At 39.5% G+C, this 13,244-nt stretch overlaps 1 protein-coding gene across 4 annotated transcripts in view; it reads left to right on the forward strand.

Moving 5' to 3' along the window:
* The first annotated feature begins 2,786 nt into the window (after positions 1 to 2,786).
* fhod3a (formin homology 2 domain containing 3a) overlaps positions 2,787 to 13,244 on the forward strand; it is a 59,741-nt gene continuing 49,283 nt past the window's right edge. For all 4 annotated transcript variants that reach the window (XM_084424461.1, XM_084424462.1, XM_084424463.1 and 1 more), the window contains exon 1: positions 2,787 to 3,129. In XM_084424461.1, the coding sequence (XP_084280587.1) occupies positions 2,965 to 3,129 (165 nt within the window). In that variant the 5' untranslated portion in view covers positions 2,787 to 2,964. The remainder of the gene's footprint in view (positions 3,130 to 13,244) is intronic.

Here is a 13,244-nt window from a genome sequence, read left to right on the forward strand (position 1 = left end):
TTGCCTTTCTAAAGAAATTCCCAAATTTATAGTATTCTAATGTTGCAAACATGCATGAGATGTCTCAATTTCTAGGTGTTAAAATGAACTGCAACCTAGTCTTACATTTGTCATCTGTCTTACTTCATACAAATGAATTTGACTTTTCTAAAAGAAAAATGCATGTTATCGATTTGTTTCTATTATTAGGAAAATGTCATATTCATCAAACTAAATGGAGTAACTCAAAACCCAACTTTGCTCATTTTAAAGCAGCCTTTAAAATGTATTTTTTAAAAACCGAAAAGCCCAAAGATCTGTATCTCTGCTAAATTCATTTAATATATGTTTGTGATGCCCTTTATCTTTTGTTTGTTTCTTTTTTTTTTTTTTTTTTTTTTTTTTTAAATTATTGTTGTTTCAAGTTATACTTACAAAATGTGAAAATGTGTAAAAGAAATGTCAAGAACTAGATATCAAATTGAAGTGCTGGGTCCCAGTTTAGGATCCCAGTAGTATGCCTGATCTAAAGCTGTTCACGCGATTCTTATTGCTAATCAATCAAACTTTAATTCATGTAATAATCTTTTATTTTTATCTTGATTATTTATATAGTTAAAGTGAAAGAAATTGCATTTTTAGATATGGTTTGCGACATTGTTAATTTTTTATTAAGCAATAAGGCATAATATATTTCTTTTTTATTACAATCATTTTATAATTAATACATTCTTAAACAGAATTATGCTTGTATCATATTTGTTATCGAAGTTTTGATCGAAAATATGCTACTATACCTAAGCTAACAAACAAAAAAAAAAACAAGAACGAGAAATGTTTAATTTCACAGTCTAGCTTCGGTTATATACTATATGAAACATACAAGTTAAAATACATTAATGGTCGTTATAACGTAGTTCAAACGACTTATATGATAAAGTGAAGTTAAAGGCCATCTTTCAATTTAATTTTATAACTTAATTTATACAGAATCTTGTATGAAAATGTCAATTCAAAAAGACATACATAAGAATACATATGTTTTACAAGACCCACGGGCAGAAATTAAGAAAAAAGTGTACCTATTCTAAGCTAGGCTTCAAAAAACCGCCCTTTTCCAGAGAACGCGTCATATGACGTAACGACAGGCAAACAAAGGCGGGGGCGCTGCTGCCCTGGACCTGGTTCTCAGTGTGGGTTTACCCTTACCTTGTAAGAAACGACATGTAGACTACCTACTTACTTCCTAAAGCTTATGAACATATGCACTGTAAAAAGACGAAACTTGAAAGACGACGAAAACTATCCGGTTTTTAAAGTGCCATGTTTTGCGCATTTTTTACAGTCTATGATTAGACCGTTTGCTTTTTATTTTATTACTTGCCATCTCATCCAGTAGCGGCCGCTCCAAACCTATGCTCCAAACCTATTGTAGCGTAGGCCCATGACCAAATCAAGCGAATAATAGCCCGCTTGTTTTGAAAATGGAAGATAACGACAAAAACTAAAGAGACCGCGCTGTAATTCCTGCCTATTACACACACACACACACACACACACACACACACACACACACGACCCACAGAAAAGACGCGTGTCATTATCGAGTTCTCTTTTGGGCTTGAACAAACGACAACACACAAATTATGCCAAATGTCCGTTTTGTCGAGTGTCCTCATAAGAGCAGTCTTAAATTATTTAAATAAAGTCTTAAATGAACGTAGAGATGTGAGAAAATGCGACGCGTGTCAGATCGCGTCTCTGTCCGCAGCGGCTGGTCTTAGTGTCATTAATGTTAATCAAATAACAAAGGTAAGAGAGTACATTACTCACTCAGACCAGGCGCCAGGAGGATTATTATACCGGTAGCCTAATCATGAATGCACTCCGCTATCTTTTAACACATCTCCGGCGAACGGCTTTTTCACGCAAAAGAAAAACTCCCCATGAAGCGCGTTTCCTGATGGAAGGTTGTTCGTTAACTTCATTTTACATTTTACTCGTAGATATTCGAATACATTTCTTGATATTCGATATCCGTTCGAATTAGATTTTTCTCAAAAGTGACAGCACTAATCTGCATGCCTTACACCCAGTATCCCTCCACGTGACAATAAAATATCCTTGTAACAATGACTATATTTACATGAACAGCATATTCCTATCTACATGGATGCTTGAAAAACAACAAAGTCGACAGCAATATTGCTAAATATGATTTATTAAAGATGCAATGTGATAAACATGGAGACAACGTTAGCCACAATTAGCTATAGCCTGTGGTCACTCACCAAGACACCATTCTCCTCACACCACAACTCTATCTCTCTCCTCTGTCCATTTACCCTTCCCCTTAACTCTACCTGACCCCTCTCTTGCCTAGGTGGCTCATAATTATACGGCAATGGCCCATCGTAAGAGTTTACATTAACCCCTACTGCAACCTCTTCACTGTCTGACTCCATTACGAAGAGATGAGATTTACCGGCCGTTGCGTCACTTCCGATCAGAGCGTTTTTGACAGCGGAAGTAATTTTACTCACACTTTATTTTTAAAAACTTTTTTCATGCACATTTATGATTAATTTCTTCACGCAAATCGAGTTCCTACACTATTTATCTACACGTTCATTCACAGGGATCTTCAACTTGAAAGATGGACTAAGGTTAAATCTCAGCCCGTGTTGTTTCCTGTGGTTACCATGGTGAGAATGAGGACCAGGTGCAGTATTCTGTCTGGCCGTTAGAGCTCGCTGTTTCTCCGTCACCGGCTCCCGCTTTTAAAGCGCTTAATCCCCGGGGGGGTCCGGTCCGGTGAGTCCGTGACACGGACAGGCACTCGCGATCGGCACTGCTCGGGAACAGTAACGGGCTCCTGCATTTCCCAGCCGTGATCCCGTGGATCCACCGAGGCTCCCCGTGACTGTGTTGTTGTCGTTACCGACGCGCTTGGAAACGGTCGTGGTCGTTACACCGGGATGAATCATGTCTTCGTTTGTGAGCCGGGTTCAGTTTTTAGACGATACCGATCCGTTCAACAGCACCAACTTCCCGGAGCCGACCAGACCTCCTCTCTACACCTTCAGAGAAGATATTCCTCTCATCAACCAGATCGCGGGAGTCCACAGACTCCTCAAAGCTCCTCACAAGGTCAGAACACACCGCCAAGTTCAGTACTTCACTGAAATAGAGCTTAGTGAGGTTTATTTGAACCTCTCTTTATTGCAGGCGTGTATTACAGTACTAACAGTGTGTGTTTATACTGTACACACACACACATGCTCTAAAAAATGCTGGGTTGTTTTAATCCATGTTTGGGTCAAATATGGTCAAATCCAACCGTTGGTTAAATGTTTTTAAATTACATTTTTAAACCCAACGGTTGTTTTTTTTCCATATTTGACCCAAACATGAGTGAAACAACCCAGCATTTTTAGAGAGTGTGTGTGTGTGTGTGTAACGGTATATATACAGGTTTTTTTTTTTTTTTTTTTTTTTTTTTTTGTCTAATAAACGTATAGCATATTTAAAATACTAGTAAGTGTTATTTCATTAGTGAGACTGTTGGAGTGAGTGTAGGCGCGACAGGTGCGGCTCTGACCCGCTTTTAGAGCCGCTCATTCATTCACTGACAGGACGAAATCAGACTTTTAAAACGGAACTGTTTATTGAAATTTTACACACAATATAAGATAAAATCTAAAAATATACGTTTTATGTTTTTTTTTTTTTTTATCATATTTGATGCATCAGGCTTATATAGTGAGAATATATATGGAAATATGCTGCAGATGCTGATGTTCATATGAAAGTCTGATGCTTGTAATGTATATCAATGAGATCTTTATAGCAGAACAGCAGATACTGAGATAAAATGCATATAAATATCAATATCTGCCAATAATAGGCTATGTCTTAGTAAGATGATAATTAAATGCTCAGTTTTATGATCTGTAGTTTTCAAACATAATGCAATGCAACACAATGATTGACAGATGAACTAATAAACCTGATTATTGTATTTGATACACAAGTTATTTTTATAATAAATGATGATGATAATCAAGTAAACCTGCTGAAATATTACTGACACTATCAAAGTTCTTCTTGATGAATGATGTCAGATGTGACAGAGAGACTCGTGGAGCTGGAGGACAGTGACACTAACACACTTTACTGGATATGAAGAGTGAATGACTGCATGTTTAGATCAGATGTGGCTGCAGAATATAGAAACTCATATTTTTTTGTATTAATAATGAGAAAGAACATGCAGGAACAAAAGACATACAAATAATATTATACATAATTATATACATTATATTATAATATATTCTGTTTCTGCTGCATCACACGTTTTTATATTAAATGTGGAAATCTGGATTGTAAACATGGATTTGATTCTCATGTGTTTTTGTGTCTGATATTTATTAGTTTGATAGAGATGATTGGACTGACATCATCCAGTTGTTTTCTCTTCTCTTTCTCTCTGGTTTCTCTCTGGTTTCTCTTCTCTTTCTCTCTGGTTTCTCTTCTCTTTCTCTCTGGTTTCTCTCTGGTTTCTCTTCTCTTTCTCTCTGGTTTCTCTCTGGTTTCTGCTCTCTTTCTCTCTGGTTTCTCTCTGGTTTCTCTTCTCTTTCTCTCTGGTTTCTCTTCTCTTTCTCTCTGGTTTCTCTCTGGTTTCTCTTCTCTTTCTCTCTGGTTTCTCTTCTCTTTCTCTCTGGTTTCTCTCTGGTTTCTCTCTGGTTTCTCTTCTCTTTCTCTCTGGTTTCTCTTCTCTTTCTCTCTGGTTTCTCTCTGGTTTCTCTCTGGTTTCTCTTCTCTTTCTCTTCTCTTTCTCTCTGGTTTCTCTCTGGTTTCTCTTCTCTTTCTCTCTGGTTTCTCTCTGGTTTCTGCTCTCTTTCTCTCTGGTTTCTGCTCTCTTTCTCTGGTTTCTCTCTGGTTTCTCTTCTCTTTCTCTCTGGTTTCTCTCTGGTTTCTCTTCTCTTTCTCTCTGGTTTCTCTTCTCTTTCTCTCTGGTTTCTCTCTGGTTTCTCTCTGGTTTCTCTTCTCTTTCTCTCTGGTTTCTCTCTGGTTTCTCTTCTCTTTCTCTCTGGTTTCTCTCTGGTTTCTCTCTGGTTTCTCTTCTCTTTCTCTCTGGTTTCTCTCTGGTTTCTCTTCTCTTTCTCTCTGGTTTCTGCTCTCTGGTTTCTCTTTTTCTCTCTTGTTTCTCTCTGGTTTCTCTCTGGTTTCTCTTCTCTTTCTCTCTGATTTCTCTCTGGTTTCTCTCTGGTTTCTCTTCTCTTTCTCTCTGGTTTCTCTCTGGTTTCTCTCTGGTTTCTCTTCTCTTTCTCTCTGGTTTCTCTCTGGTTTCTCTCTGGTTTCTCTTCTCTTTCTCTCTGGTTTCTCTCTGGTTTCTCTCTGGTTTCTCTTCTCTTTCTCTCTGGTTTCTCTCTGGTTTCTCTTCTCTTTCTCTCTGGTTTCTCTCTGGTTTCTCTTCTCTTTCTCTCTGGTTTCTCTCTGGTTTCTCTCTGGTTTCTCTTCTCTTTCTCTCTGGTTTCTCTCTGGTTTCTCTTCTCTTTCTCTCTGGTTTCTGCTCTCTGGTTTCTCTTCTCTTTCTCTCTTGTTTCTCTCTGGTTTCTCTCTGGTTTCTCTTCTCTTTCTCTCTGGTTTCTCTCTGGTTTCTCTCTGGTTTCTCTTCTCTTTCTCTCTGGTTTCTCTCTGGTTTCTCTCTGGTTTCTCTTCTCTTTCTCTCTGGTTTCTCTCTGGTTTCTCTCTGGTTTCTCTTCTCTTTCTCTCTGGTTTCTCTCTGGTTTCTCTTCTCTTTCTCTTCTCTTTCTCTCTGGTTTCTCTCTGGTTTCTCTTCTCTTTCTCTCTGGTTTCTCTCTGGTTTCTCTTCTCTTTCTCTCTGGTTTCTGCTCTCTTTCTCTCTGGTTTCTGCTCTCTTTCTCTCTGGTTTCTCTCTGGTTTCTCTTCTCTTTCTCTCTGGTTTCTCTCTGGTTTCTCTTCTCTTTCTCTCTGGTTTCTCTCTGGTTTCTCTTCTCTTTCTCTCTGGTTTCTCTCTGGTTTCTCTTCTCTTTCTCTCTGGTTTCTCTCTGGTTTCTCTTCTCTTTCTCTCTGGTTTCTGCTCTCTGGTTTCTCTTCTCTTTCTCTCTGGTTTCTGCTCTCTGGTTTCTCTTCTCTTTCTCTCTGGTTTCTCTCTGGTTTCTCTCTGGTTTCTGCTCTCTGGTTTCTCTCTGGTTTCTCTCTGGTTTCTGCTCTCTTTCTCTCTGGTTTCTCTCTGGTTTCTGCTCTCTTTCTCTCTGGTTTCTCTCTGGTTTCTGTTCTCTTTCTCTCTGGTTTCTCTCTGGTTTCTGCTCTCTTTCTCTCTGGTTTCTCTCTGGTTTCTCTTCTCTTTCTCTCTGGTTTCTGCTCTCTGGTTTCTCTCTGGTTTCTCTCTGGTTTCTGCTCTCTGGTTTCTCTCTGGTTTCTGTTCTCTTTCTCTCTGGTTTCTCTCTGGTTTCTGTTCTCTTTCTCTCTGGTTTCTCTCTGGTTTCTGTTCTCTTTCTCTCTGGTTTCTCTCTGGTTTCTGTTCTCTTTCTCTCTGGTTTCTGTTCTCTTTCTCTCTGGTTTCTGTTCTCTTTCTCTCTGGTTTCTCTCTGGTTTCTGTTCTCTTTCTCTCTGGTTTCTCTCTGGTTTCTGCTCTCTTTCTCTCTGGTTTCTGTTCTCTTTCTCTCTGCTTTCTGCTCTCTTTCTCTCTGGTTTCTGTTCTCTTTCTCTCTGGTTTCTCTCTGGTTTCTGTTCTCTTTCTCTCTGGTTTCTGCTCTCTTTCTCTCTGGTTTTTCTCTGGTTTCTCGTCTGTTTGCTTGTAACGTTGTGTTTTTCTGTGTCAGTCTGTCATTGGAGGGAAAGTCATGGTCAGTATAATTGTCTGTTTCGGTCAAATCTGTGAAATAAAGTAGAGGTCAGCGCTGCTCCCAGAATGCCACAGTCATCTCACTCACAAACACACATGATGATGAAGAAGACGATGATGATATATCCGCCTCATAATAATGTGAGGTCTTTCCAAATGTGAGGCCAAAAGGGATTAAAACACCCAAGTTCTTCTTTTCCACCTATTAAACACTGTATCAACACTCGCAGTCAATAGTTTTTATTCAGTAAGAGTGTAGCGCTATAAATATTAAAGAGGATCTATTCTGCTCTTTCCACCTGTGTTCAGTGTGTAATGTTGATGTCTGATGATGAAGAAGCTCCAGCTCTTCTCTATATCAGTGTCAGTGTTCCTGAACTCCTGAAACGCCTCCACTGTAGTCTTGAGTTTCTTCCGGGAACGAACATGTCACAATATTCCTCATTATAATAATTCATACGCAGAATAAAGGAGCGGGGCCTGTTTAATGCTTATTAAGGAAATTTATGCTTATTATTTACATTTATGTATTTGGCAGACACTTTTATCCAAAGTAACTTACAATGCATTCCAGGTAAACATATTATCATGCATTACCTGGGAATCAAACTATTTATTTAAATAATCATATTTGCAAAATGCATTTATTCAAATTGCCTAGAATCAGCATAAATCTGTTCATTGTGAAAACAGTTGAAAAGTATGAACAGCTGTGGAACAAGATTCAGTTAGTTCAAATGTATGAGATTGAAACGAATGGTATTTATTGATGATAAATATGAGTAAATATGTTTCCCAGTGAAGCTGATTCATGTAATCCAGAGGAAACACACCGAGCTGAACTCCGGTCACAGATCCTCTGCGTGTGTGTGTGTGTGTGTGTAACACCGAGCTGAACTCCGGTCTCAGATCCTCTGCGTGTGTCTCACATTCTCGGGTTATAAATAGATGGGCTGAATCTCATCCACAGTGTAAGTGGTAGTTAGTGAAGTTCCAGCGACTGTCCGACTGTCCTTTACTGCGGTGAAAACACTTCTTCCGAACGCCACGCGCTTCCCAACGGAGAGAATAATCCAGTCAGATCTCTGCAGTTTAATATCTCCTGAGGGAAAGTCTGTCGGAGAGGCGCTGATCAGAGGTGCAAATATTCAAAAGTCTGTTTTCAAAAATGAAACCAAAAATCCACTTTTATGCACAAGTTAAATTCACAACATTTTCTCCAGGAAATTTCTCATTTATGTATTTAATGTTTGTTTATTATTCAAATTTAAAGTCCCCCTGTAGTCAATCATTTCATCCCTTAAAACTCACCAAAATTATATATTTAAAGTTTTTTTCCTTGATAAAAATGTCTTCATGCCTTAAAATATCTTGAATGTAACTCGACACCCTTGCCTCATTTAGTATGCACTGTTCTATGAACATGCAAATGAGCCCCGCCTCCACTCACTCACTCAGCTCAGAGATCCACTGGTTGACGATCACACGTTGATCTGATTGGTTACAAGGTAGTTTGTGACGTCAGAAACACCACCCAGCGAACACAGAACGTTACCCAACCTTCTAACAACGTTTTAACAACATGGCCAAAAGGTTGCTATAACTACGTTGTGTGGTGAAGGTTGTTACAGCGTTGTCACAATGTTGACATTAAACCAGCGTTCAGGGCCATTGCTTGAGGTTGTGCCTATAGGGTGTCTGGACAACCACTGGACGACATGTACTCGTCACTGCCCTGAAGCGCCAATCAGCCTTTTACATTTCAGCTGATCATTGGGCCGTCTCTCATTCGTCATCGAGCAATCGATACGCGAGAATTGCGTTTAATTTACCTCAGCTAAATAAGATACGTACTTATTCAAACACAACCTACAACTTCCTTGTCTAATGTGACATTTATTTGAACATCTTCTGGTCAGGTATGACAAATATTTAATAACTTTATGTCAAAAGTATGAAGGCAATATGACTTTAATGATGAGTAAATGATTTCAGCGCGTAGCCTAACGTTAAAAATGCTTTTTCCTTTTTTTTTTGTAACTGCTCGCACAACTGTTTATTTTTTCCTTTCATTTGTCATCTCATTCGTTTCTTTGCTACATTTCCTCATGTCTGCTCATGCTAGGTAACGTTAATCCACTCCCTGTTTTGTTCTCTCACAAATGTATGACTTTTGGAAGTGCAATTTGATTACCATATGCAGTTTTAATAAAGTTGAATTACCTTCTATGTCATTTTTACTCTTCAAAGTGTACACTTGCAGATGTTGATTATAATGAATTTACTGTTTGGCCCATAAATAATAATAGGGATAAACAATATTTAAAAAGTACTGTATATAATTTTTTAACATATGACTAATTAAAAATTAACCACAAAACATGCTAAATGGGGGATATCTATATCTAGCATTAAAAAAAAATGGGCAGAACGTCGTCTCAGTTGCTGAATGTCACGCAACAACGTTGCTACAGCCCTGCCGCGTCTTACAATTCTACGTTGTTACAATGTTGCAAGCACGTAGACAGTTGTCCCAATGTAAATGTGTTTGCTGGCCAGCGATTTCAAAGCGTGTTTTTGAGACTGTCTTTGGTTCACTGCAGTTTTAAGGAGGAAATACTCAGCAATGGTGTCGACTTATGAATTTACACATGCTTTGTCTTAAAGCATATTAAAAACACCACATAGACACATAAACAACATTAAAAGCTGGAGTTTCACCACAGGAGAACTTTAATATCTAGTCGTTAAATTATCACACTTTCTATGTCTATTAAACCTTTGACAAGCACAATCACAGCGAACATTCAGATCTGAGCCAGAGAGAGCAGTTGTCGTGTGTGTGTGTGTGTGTGTGTGTGTTGTTCTAGTGATAAACTGGTCTGTGTTCCCTATGATCTCTGGTTTGCTGTTGATCCTCTCACAGCCTCATTTTAGCACATTTAGTGCTGCATCACTAAAATAATTACTGTTTATTGTAAATAGAAACATGCGGATCTCACTCATGCCTTTCAGCAGGTGTGTGTGTGTGTGTGTGTGTTCATCCGTCAGACACATTTCTTTGTTGACCTTAAATCAAATGTGAAGTTGAGCTGGACAGCGAGTGTTTGATTAGGGTTTGAGTTCAGACTCGATGGAGACGCACAAACCAGCCTCGCCGAGGTCATGTGATCGAGCACCAGCGAATCATGAACGCGTTTATTCACTGACCCCAGACCTGTGAATAACAGTGTAGGAAATAGAAGCAAACCAGTGAATGTTTAGTGTGTCTGTTAATTTATACACACACCTGTGTTTGACACGAGCAGCTGGTCGACACACTCTTTGGTCACACATACTAACATTTGAACATGTGAAACCTTCAGCACGTGTGTGTGTGTGTGTGTGTGTGTGTGAGTCGATGTCTGTCGCTGCGGGTCGAATCTGCCAAATTAGCCTGACGACCCGCCGTGTGATTGTTGATCAAAGCTACAAATCCATCGACACGCTCTGAGTTCATGCTGGAGCTAAAGTGAAAGCACATGTGTGTGTGTGTGTGTGTGTGTGTGTGTGTGTGTGTGTGTGTGTGTGAGTGAGTGTGTGTAAGTGTGTGTGAGTGTGTGTGTGAGTGAGTGTGTGTGTGTGTGTGTGTGTGTGTGTGTGTGTGTGTGAGAGTGTGTTTGTAAGTGTGTGTAAGTGTGTAAGTGTGAGGAGTGAGTGTGTAAGTGTGAGTGAGTGTGTGTGTGTGTGTGTGTGTGTGTGTGTGTGTGTGTGTGTGTGTGTGTGTGTGTGTGTGTGTGTGTGTGTGTGTGTTCCTGTGCTTTATGGCCTGTGGTGATTGCGTGTACTGCGCTGTAATGTCTGACACAGGGAAACGCTGCTCTAATGTTTTATGGCTGATCTTCACAAAACTGCTGTTATTTCAGCGCTGTCAAAGGGTGATCCGTTTCCCACAATCCCCTGCTGATGTGTGTGTGTGAGTCTGTGACTCTGTGTCTCTGTGTGTCTCTGTAAGACTGCTGTAATCAGAGTCTCTGTCATTAAATAAAACAAATATAACATTTAGTGCTGTGCAACGATTAATCGCATCCAAAATAAAAGTTTGTGTTTACATAATATGTGTGTGTGTACTTTGTATAATTATTTTGTATATAAAAATACACACACATGCATGTATACAGTATTTAAGAAAAATGTGTTATTTATATATAAGTATAATAATTATATAATATATAATAAAAATATATAATATATAATAATTAGTGTATATATAAAAGAGTGTGTGTGAGTTAGTGTGTGTGTGTATGAGTAAATATATATACAGTATATACATGCAAATATTTCTTAAATATATACATGCATATGTGTGTATTTAAATATACAAAATAATTATACACAGAACACACACATACACTGAACAAAATTATAAATGCAACACTTTTGTTTTTGTCCCCATTTTTCATGAGCTGAACTCAAAGATCTGAGACTTTTTCTATGTACACAAAAGGCCTATTTCTCTCAAATACTGTTCACAAATCTGTCTAAATCTGTGTTAGTGAGCACTTCTCCTTTGCCGAGATAATCCATCCACCTCACAGGTGTGGCATATCAAGATGCTGATTAGACAGCATGATTATTGCACAGGTGTGCCTTATGCTGGCCACAATAAAAGGCCACTCTAAAATGTGCAGTTTCATCACACAGCACAACGCCACACATGTCGCAAGTTTTAAGGGAGCGTGCGATTGGCATGGTGACTGCAGGAATGACCACCAGAGCTGTTGCCCGTGAATTGAATGTTTATTTCTCTACCATAAGCCGTCTCCAAAGGCGTTTCAGAGAATTTGGCAGTACATCCAACCGGCCTCACAACCGCAGACCACGTGTAACCACACCAGTCCAGGACCTCCACATCCAGCATCTTCACCTCCAAGATCGTCTGAGACCAGCCACCCGGACAGCTGCTGCAACAATCGGTTTACATAACCAAAGAATTTCTCAGGGAAGCTCATCTGCATGCTCGTCGTCCTCATCGGTGTCTTGACCTGACTGCAGTTTGTCGTCCTAACAGACTTGAGTGGGCAAATGCTCACATTCGATGGCGTCTGGCACTTTGGAGAGGTGTTCTCTTCACGGATGAATCCCGGTTTTCACTGTACAGGGCAGATGGCAGACAGCGTGTATGGGGTCGTGTGGGTGAGCGGTTTGCTGATGTCAACGTTGTGGATCGAGTGGCCCATGGTGGTGGTGGGGTTATGGTATGGGCAGGCGTATGTTATGGACAACGAACACAGGTGCATTTTATTGATGCCATTTTGAATGCACAGAGATACTGTGACGAGATCCTGAGGGCCATTGTTGTGCCATTCATCCACAACCATCACCTCATGTTGCAGCATGAAAATGCACGGCCCCATTCTGCAAAGATCTGTACACAATTCCTGGAAGCTGAAAACATCCCAGTTCTTGCATGGCCAGCATACTCACTGGACATGTCACCCTTTGAGCATGTTTGGGATGCTCTGGATCGGCGTATACGACAGCATGTTCCAGGTCCTGCCAATATCCAGCAACTTCACACAGCCATTGAAGAGGAGTGGACCAACACTCCACAGGCCACAATCAACAACCTGATCAACTCTATGCCAGATGTGTTGCACTGCGTGAGGCAAATGGTGGTCACACCAGATACTGACTGGTTTTCGGACCCCCCCCAATACAGTAAAACTGCACATTTTAGAGTGGCCTTTTATTGTGGCCAGCCTAAGGCACACCTGTGCAATAATCATGCTGTCTAATCAGCATCTTGATATGCCACACCTGTGAGGTGGATGGATTATCTCGGCAAAGGAGAAGTGCTCACTAACACAGATTTAGACAGATTTGTGAACAATATTTGGGAGAAATAGGCCTTTTGTGTACATAGAAAAAGTCTTAGATCTTTGAGTTCAGCTCATGAAAAATGGGGGCAAAAACAAAAGTGTTGCGTTTATAATTTTGTTGAGTGTATATTATGTAAACACAAACTTTTATTTTGGATGTGATTAATCTCGATGCCAGCACTACACCAATTATATTTAAAAACTATAAACTGAAATATAAAAACTTTCTTTTATTTTATTTAGTGATGGGAGAAACTAAACGTTTTGAAACTTGTAATCAGCTGCACTGATTGCTTTAAATGATTCACTGTTTCGAAGCGTTTGAAACGCCACACGCTGTTATTTAATGTTATTACATTTTAGGGCTTGTTTTGTTTGTTTAACGGAGAGCTCAGACTAATAAGAGACTTTTAAATACAACTCTTTATTTTTATTATACAAATGTGTCGTATTATACAAATTCATCTCGAGACAGTGATGACACAGCGAAGCCTTGTTTACTGAAGTCATGTGACTTTGGCACTTTGATA

The sequence above is a fragment of the Rutilus rutilus genome, assembly GCF_951802725.1.
Source record: "Rutilus rutilus genome assembly, chromosome: 11".
In the NCBI taxonomy this organism is placed as follows: domain Eukaryota; kingdom Metazoa; phylum Chordata; class Actinopteri; order Cypriniformes; family Leuciscidae; genus Rutilus; species Rutilus rutilus.